The sequence below is a fragment of the Lolium perenne genome, chromosome 7, assembly GCF_019359855.2.
Source record: "Lolium perenne isolate Kyuss_39 chromosome 7, Kyuss_2.0, whole genome shotgun sequence".
Classification (NCBI taxonomy): Eukaryota; Viridiplantae; Streptophyta; class Magnoliopsida; order Poales; family Poaceae; genus Lolium; species Lolium perenne.
In genome coordinates, this window is record NC_067250.2 from 20,493,835 (window position 1) to 20,502,976 (window position 9,142).

At 45.5% G+C, this 9,142-nt stretch overlaps 1 protein-coding gene across 1 annotated transcript; it reads left to right on the forward strand.

The window, feature by feature from the left end:
- The first annotated feature begins 8,060 nt into the window (after window positions 1–8,060).
- Window positions 8,061–8,688, forward strand: LOC127313648 (uncharacterized). Its single transcript, XM_051344129.2, has one exon. The coding sequence runs from the start codon at window positions 8,156–8,158 to the stop codon at window positions 8,465–8,467; it is 312 nt and encodes a 103-aa protein (XP_051200089.1). The 5' UTR covers window positions 8,061–8,155; the 3' UTR covers window positions 8,468–8,688.
- Window positions 8,689–9,142: the final 454 nt, after the last annotated feature.

A 9,142-nucleotide genomic window follows, 5' to 3' on the forward strand; every position in this document is an offset into this window, starting at 1 on the left:
TTCTGAATTTTTAATTGCTTGGGAAAGTCAATTACACTTGGGACACGGAGAACAATATGTGTAACTGGATCATTGATGTACAAGATCGTACGTCATAAGGATGTTACTCTCCAGAGTGTGATGGAAACCTCTCCACCAAATATGACATTCAGGCGCGATGTAATCGGTCCCCGGTTAACCTCTTGGAATGAGTTGCTAGAAAGATTAGCTTCAATCCAACTAGTTCAAGGGAAAGATATCTTTCGCTGACAACTCACTAAGAATGGTATATTTTCAGTAAGATCCATGTATGAAGCGTTATTTGAACCTGTTCTACCGGTTGTGAATAATAAAAATATTTGGAAGTTGAGGATACCACTAAAAACGAAGGTGTTCGCTTGGTACCTACGTCGCGGTGTTATCCTTACCAAAGATAACCTTGCAAAGCGAAACTGGCATGGTTGTAAGAAATGTGTCTTCTGTCATGAAGACGAGACAATAAAACATCTCTTCTTCCATTGTCAATTCGCAAGAGCTATATGGTCAATCATTCAGATAGGATCTACCTTATACCCATCCCGAAGCATTGCTAATATTTTTGGCAATTGGCTAAACGGGGTTGAGGTTAGGTATAAGAGCCTTATCAGGGTGGGAACGATTGCCGTTATATGGTCGCTATGGCTATGTAGAAATGACAAGGTTTTTAATGACAAAAATTCTTCTCTTATGCAGGTAATCTACCGGTGTACGGCCTTGCTCCGTTCATGGTCGTCGCTTCAGCGATTGGAGGACCGAGACCTCTTTACGGGGGTGTCTACACGGTTGGAGAATTCGTCCAAGGAGTTTATTACCCAACATGGGTGGCTGCATAGTGAAAGATCGAGATGTCGCCTAGAGGGGGGGGGGGTGAATAGGCAATTAAAAACTCTTACGGATTTGTCTTGTAAGAAAGCGGAATTAAACTAACGTTTAGCTTACAAGCACAAAACCTAAATATGCTAAGCTCAACTAAGTGTAACAATAGCAACTACAGCTAAGCAAGATAGGAACAAGATATATGTAGGACAAGTGAAAGCAAGATATATGTACTTCAAGCATGATGGCTATCACAAGTAAATAGAGCTCGGGTATAGAAATAACCGAGGCACGCGGAGACGAGGATGTATTCCCGTGTTCCCTTCCTTTGCAAGAAGGTACGTCATGTTTGGAGGAGTGGAGGTCCCACGAAGGATTCCCCGCGCCACGAAGGCTCACCCTATTCTCCGAACACACCCACGAAGGATAATGGCCCTTTCCTTATGGTTAGCTTTTCCTCCGCTCCGGAGATGGCAAGCTCCACAACCACTTCACAAGCTCCACGAAGAGATCACCGGAGCATCTTCACAATCTTCCTGAAGAGATCACCGGAGCACCAACCGCCAAGCTAACTAGGAGGTTTCCCTCCAAGAGTAACAAGCTCACGGTCTCTCACTCGAACTAATCGTGGTGGAGAGCTCAACACTATGCAATGACGCAAAGCAAGAACACTAGAAGTGTTCAAGTCCTTCACTCTCAAATCCCACCCAAGCAACAAATGCTAAGATGAGATTGGAGAGGAAGAACAATGGGAAAAGTCAACAAAAGACTCCAAGATCTAGATCCAAAGGGTTCCCCTCACTTAGAGAAGAAATTGATTGGTGGGGATTGTAGATCTAGATCTCCTCTCTCAAATCCTCAAGAATGGGCAAGAATCATGGGAGGAATCAAGGGGGGGAGCAAGTTCCTCAAATAGCAACAATGGAGGTGAAGAAAGGGGAAGAACTACTCAAACTCAAGGTGGGAGAAAGCTATTTATAGCAAGGGAGGGAGAAACGGCCGTTGGAAAAAAAACACACTTAAAATGGCAGAAAAACGGGCAGAAAAAACAGCCCAGCCGGTTGCCAGGCCGGCTGACCGGACTGGACACTGAGGAGCCCAGCAGGGCGTCCGGTCGGGCCGGCCCACCGACCGGGCGGGGCAGCGAGCGTGCACAGGCGGCAGATAGCAAGGCCGCGCGGGGGGGGGGGGGGGGGCGAGCAGGCCGCGCGGGGGCGAGGAGAAGGCCCGGTCCGGCCAGGTGGCCGGTCGGCCGGCGGGGCGCCGAGCGGGCCGGTCGGTGGCCGGGCACTGGGCCGGACCAAGCCGCGAGGCCCACGGGATGCCGCATCGGATGGCACGAGCGCCCGGGCCGGTTTCTGCCGGGTGGGCCGGCGCTTGGCCCGGCAGGCCGGTCGGCCGGCCGGCAGCCTCCCCCCCCCGTTTTTTTTTTTTTTTTTTTTTTTTCTTATTTTACTCTTTTCCCTTTTCTTTAATAACTAATGCTCCCGAACTCCGATTCGCATGAAATCAACTTTGTTGGAAAGATAACGACGAATAGAACCCCAAATATGGAGACTCCTCACATAACATTTTTAGATGATTTTAGAGAGGGAGTCTCCCACCGTCAAGAGACGGTGAAGACGTCCAAACTCAAAAACGCAATAGAAGATGCATGCGGATTCCGTTTTCGATGAACTTGGGCTTGTTGTAAAGCTAGCAACAAGCTCAAGAATCTCACACAGAGAAACACCAAGAAGCAATAAGGATATGCAAAGTATGCAAAGGATTGAGCTCACTAAGACTATGTGATCAAGTTACTCAACCGAAAGCCCCTCTTAATAGTGAGGCTATCTATCCTATAATCCGGTCTCCCATCAACCACCTCGAGACCGGTAAAAGGAAAACCTATCAAGGTCATACCTTTACCTTGTGCATCCCGCTTGATCTTGATGATAACACTTCAAGCTCCACACAAGCCGGAATGCCTCACTTGATCAATGTTGCTTTGTGAAGACTCACAAATGCTCCCCCATACACTATGATGGGAAAGCTTCATTGATGCATATCTTCACAAGTCCATTATGACCAAATGGACGGCAAGCTTCAAGCATGTGATCCACTTGAGATGCTCATCTTGAACTTGCCCAACTCAACCTTGTATCTTCTCATACTCACATAAGATAGAGCATGGCTAATATTGAGTTCCACATAAGAACTCCATCTTCATTTCTTCTTCTTGATCATATCACATATATGTCTTCAAATCGATGATCTTGATGCCAATACACAAGATGTATCTTTATTTACATGGCATCCATACTTGAATCCAACACATGGAATACAAGTAGAACCTATGGAATATTCCTTCATATAAACTCAATGAAAACATTAGTCCATAGGGGTTGTCATTAATTACCAAAACCACACATAGGAGCAATGTACCCTTACACATAGTCGGAGGATTGCAGCTTCTTCACCTTGATGTGCGTTTCACGTATTCGCTTTTATATTATTTATATTCATTTATTTATTTGAACTTGTTCTTGTGTACTCGTGTGTGAACGGCTGTGTGCATCTTGGTTATGTAGAGGCCGGGTGTATTACGTCAACTATGAAGTAATAAAGCGCCCTTTTTCGAAAAAAAAGCAGCTACTGGGATGTGGAAGTCACCAGGTTTGAGGTCTGGTGGGTTCCCGGCTCCGGTTCCCTGCAGATGGAGATGGCCGCTCTCCACAGTGCCCGCGATGCCGCATGCCGACGTTCTTGCCGATAGCCGGCATGCACTCTCACGGTAACTCAGTACATGCATGCCTGCCTTTGGCGCTCAGTATATTCTGAAATAGAAGTATATCTCTTCCAAAGATTGGATGGTTTCTTCGCAGAGTTGTAAGCAGTTCCAATTTTTTTTGTTCCAACAATTACAGATATGTTTAGGCTAAAGAATTGTAAATCAATCTAACTAATGGTCTATAATTTGTTATCAGACCATACGGAGAGGTACAGAGTGTTCTTATGCACACATGTTAGCTTTCTGACATACACTATCCCTGTTCATGTATCTCACTGTCTGTGGATATACTGAAACATTGCCGGAAGTTACAATATCAATTTTGCAATTCGATCGCAATTAACATTGAAGATAAAGCTATTGAAAGTAAGATTTACAATGCTGATCTTGTCTATATATATTTTCTAATGTTTTCAATGTATGTCAAAAACTATTTTCCTTTAAAAAATTCATTTACTTAGCAAAGTTATTTTACTAGCTTGGGTACTTCACATGGGTTGCTTCTGAAATGAATTGTGTTTTGTGCCAGAGTCTACTAAATAACATGATGGGAAGAAGGGATTCTACTCCTGAGCAGAACTCTTTGTGTCTGCAACATGGATGCATTTGATTAGAGCAAACCATCTGCATTGAAGTTTGGACAGGTAATGTTATTTCTGTATGATCTGGAGTCCATTAAAAATGCCAAAACTACAAATTTTAACCGAGAGTAAATTTCTAGGAGAGTAACATGTAGTATCCTCTGTCCATGCCATCATGCAGTATTGGAGTTATTGTCATCTTCTTAGGAGAAGAAGCATATTTAGCCAAATGGTCAGTGTAAGTTCAGTCAAATGGTAAATGCATCACTAATTCACTATACTCTGGATTTTTTGTTCCATGAAGTTTTGATTGAAGATTGATTTTTAATATGGTTACCATGTGCTTGTAAATATTTATTGAGGAATTTTATAGCTGAAATGGTACCTGCATATTATTGCTAATTGATATGCTTAAAGGTAGCAACGCTTGAATAGATTCGGGCATTATTCCTACACTTCCAGTTTTTAATGGATAACTTCTCTAAATTTTCTCATTTTGGATGTTTTCTTTACTCCGGCTAATCAAATAATTTTCTTCCACTACATATAACCTTTTTGAGCAATGCAAATATGTTCTTTTATCAGATTTAGTTCTATGAGATTTATCACATGCACAGCTCAAAAATTCCATTACTGTTATACTAGGGTCCGTGCTGAAGATAAGGTGGGAAGATTGGAGGTATATCCAAATTCTGAAGTGGCATAATGAGGTCGAAATTTCTGTATGGGTAAGCAAGTTGTCTTCTCTTCTCAATTATAGTGGCTACAAAATGCATAAGCAGTATTTTTTGGTTGTATTTTGATAATCGAAGGAGTAAGATACCTAAGGATCGAATATTCTTGATTTGATATATTATGTTTGTTGAACATAATTTCTCGATTGTTTTGAGGAATATTCTTGATTCGATATATTATGTTTGCTGAACATAATTTCTTGATTGTTTGAGGAATATTCTTGATTTGATATATTATGTTTGCTGAACATGATTTCTCGATTGTTTTGAGGAATATTTTTGATTTGATATATTATGTTTGCTGAACATGATTTCTCAATTGTTTTGAGGAATATTTTTGATTTGATATATTATGTTTGCTGAACATGATTTCTCAATTGTTTTGAGGAATATTCTTGATTTGATATATAATATTTGTTGAACATGATTTCTCAATTGTTTTAAGGAATATTCTTGATTTGATATATTATGTTTGTTGAACATTATTTCTCAATTGTTCTGAGGAATATGCTTGATTTGATATATATTATGGTTGAACATAATTCCTCAATAGTCCAGTATTTTTAGGCTTATGTTTTTCCTACATAGTCAGCACCCAAATCTCGAGCATGTTTAGTTTGTAAAGTCTAAAACCCACATCAAATACATTTAGTAAAAAAGCCGAGAATATGGAGGTATAGGTAGATATATAGTGATACTCGAGAGATGGGAAATTTCGCTGTATTATTTAATGAGATGGTATAATTTATAAATTCTTACCAATTTGTATAAACTAAATATCGTGCGTTGCACGTGCTAACTTACTAGTCTAGGTGTAAAGCCCCGATCGATATACATCAGTATCTAGGTAAAACATTTCAACCTATCTAGCTAAAGTCGCGACAGTTATTTTGGAACCGAAGAAATATTTCAGAAAAATATATCATCCAAGGCGACGTTTTTGTTTGTTTAACAGAAATTAAGAAACAAACAAGAGGGAAAAGAACAATGGTCCCAACACGGGTCGGCTGCACGCCGCACACGTTAGAGCATCCCCACTCGTTTGGGCTCCCCACGCCCAAATCCGGCGAAATTTTCGTCCGGATTGGATGAAGATTTGGCGTGGGGAGCGCCGAAGTTCCAGCCGTCCCCCCGGCAGGAAACCCCCAACCTCGACCATTTGACATATTTCAAACAAATTCAACATAAAATTTAACAAGTTCGGCAAACAAGAGGACGAAAATTGCTGAAACAAATTCGGCGATAACAGTACAATGTTTAACAAGTGCTCAAACAAATTAAGACAGACTAGTTGGCGTTGCCTCGGAGCCTCCATATGTGCTCCACCAGATCATCTTGCAGCAGCTGGTGCATTGTAGAGTCTCGAATCTCCTGGCGCATAGCAATGAAGGCGGCCCATGATGGAGGCACCTGGTGATTAGGCTGAGCAAGAGGACCCTCTCTCTCATATGGTGCTTCTTGCTCAGCCAGAGGAACCGGATGCTTTCGCTCATCTTCAATAATCATGTTGTGTAGGCACACACAGCAGTTCATCACCTCCCACATCTGATCTTTGGACCAAGTCATAGCGGGGAACCGGACGACAAATCTCTGTTGTAGGACACCAAATGCTCGCTCGACGTCTTTTCGGCAAGCTTCTTGTTTCTTGACAAACTCGCAAAGTTTGGGGGTGCTAGGGTTGGAGATCGTCTTCACAAATGTTGCCCACTTTGGATAGATACCGTCTGCAAGGTAGTATCCTTTGTTGTAGTGCCGACCATTGATCACATAGTCCACCGGGGGAGCATGACCCTCAACAAGCTTGGAAAAGACCGGGGAGCAGTTTAGGACGTTGATGTCATTGTTGGATCCAGGCATACCAAAGAAAGAGTGCCAAATCCAAAGATCATGGGTAGCCACTGCTTCAAGTATCACAGTGCAGCCTTTTTTGTGACCCTTGTACATTCCCTGCCACGCAAACGGACAGTTCTTCCATTGCCAATGCATGCAGTCAATGCTTCCAAGCATCCCTGGAAAACCTCTAGCTTCATTTGTTGCAAGGATCCTCTGAGTGTCTTCGACAGTGGGTGATCTCAAGTAATAGTCCCCGAACACTGCTATGACGGCCCTGCAGAACCGGTAGAAACAATCAAGGGCGGTGGACTCCGCCATCCGAAGATAGTCATCTGCAGTATCACCGGGAGCTCCATACGCCAGCATCCTCATAGCCACTGTGCACTTCTGCAGTGACGAAAATCCAACCAAACCAGTGCAATCCGCCTTGCATCTGAAGTAGGGATCAAAGTGGCGGATGGCATACACAATTTGCAGAAATAGCTTTCTGCTCATCCTGAAACGACGCCGGAAAACAGTCTCACCGTGCAATGGATTGTCGGCGAAGTAGTCGGCGTACAACATGCAGTAGCCCTCCATTCGCTGTCTCGGCTTGCACTTCCGGCGACCTCGTGCCGACCCACCACGCCGACGAGTTGCCAGTCCGGCGTACATGCTTGCCAAGCAACCAAGGATCATCATGTGCTCGTCGTCTTGGGCGGCTGCTGCCATCTCTTCTTGCATAAGCTCGACGAACATCTGCTCCTCCTCTTCGTCCGAGTCCATGGCCGGCGAGGCAAATGGACGAACACCTGACGGGCGTGGTCGAGGCAACCCGAGCCGCGAGCGACGACGAGCAAGCAGGCCGGAAAACAGGCCGGCGGAAGAGCAGCCAGATAGGCCGTCGTCCAAACACGGCGGAATATAGGCAGGTGGGGAAGGAGTGGCGGCGCAATCTGGGCAACAAGCCGGCGGGGTGGTGCCGGCGGCGAGAGAGATACGAGGGGTGGGGGAGATTTTGAGCGACGTGGCGGTGGGGTTCGTGCGTCGAGTCACCGACAGATCGGGCCCTTCCCCGCTTTTCACTCGTCCGGAGTCCCCGAGAGCTCCCCGGGGGGCCGGGGGGGGCGTGGGATCGCCGGATGAATTTAGGCCCAAATCCGGACGAAAACGAGGAACCGGGGGCGCGACTGGGCCGAATTTCGCCGTCCGGATGGAAAAAACGCTCGCCAGGGGCCTCCTCGGGGGGACGAGTGGAGATGCTCTTAGCCCTGTTTTCGACATGGGTGCGCTGCATGCTGCACGTGAGCCGGCCGCTGCTACCCGTGGAGTGCCTGTAAAGCCATCACGGGCAGAGGTGTTCGATCTGTCTGCTACTCGATCTAGATCGACTCCAAGCAAGGTAGAGAGAGACACACACACCAATGGCATCCCTGAAGCTCACCGCTGTGCTCGCCGTTCTCGCCGTCTGCGCGGCGACGACGCCGGCGACGGCGTACCCGCCCGAGAGCTGCGGCACGCAGAACAGCTACTTCATCAACTGCCTCCGCCGCGGGTTCGGCGAGAGGTGCTGCGCCATGGTGGAGACCCCCAGGTGCTTCTGCCAGGTGGAGCGGGAGGCGGAGATCCACTGCGTTCCCGGCCGGAGCTGCCCCAGCCGTGGCCTCGCCAAGGTCGTCAAGGTCGCCGAGATGCACCTCCGCTGCATGAAGAACCTCAAGTGCAAGCGTGCCTAAGCTAGCTAGCTGTTTTCCTTTGTTTTCTCGCTGCCTCCCTCCTCTAGCGATGTACTTTGTCATTTTGGTTTGTTTTGTTTTGAGTATGCGTTGGTCGTGCTACACTCTTTGCATCCTCTTAATCCGTTCCATCTTAGGACAGGGTGATGTTTTCCCCATCTTGTGCGTTGTTCTATGTGATGAAATCTTTTTTGAGCTTTCTACGTGATGAAATCTTGCTAGATTGGTGTGGGTCAGTTTGTGGTGAACATGCATGTCTACTTCAAAATATACCTCTACTTAGGTGAACTGCAACACCTGGTCCATCGGGTTTCATTTTAGCTCCAAATATTGAACGTAAGAAATATTGTAAGATTTCCCAGCTATGGCTCGCAGTCCAATGAATGAACGGTTTGTCCTTGGCGTTTGCTTTTGAGTTTGTTGTCCAGCAGCATGGAACTGATGCATGCCCCCTTTACATGAGCTGTACACCCGTGACGGAACGATAGGTCGGGATAGAGTTTGAGATTTGCAGTGTGCCTCCGGTCCAAATTAGCTTTCCTCAGATTTTTTTTCGGAAATGGGGGTAAAATCCCTGGCTTCTGCATCATAATGATGCACACGGCCTTTTATTAAAAATCCAAAGTATCATTGTTTACAAATCACGCATCATCGAGGATTGATACAAGAATTACA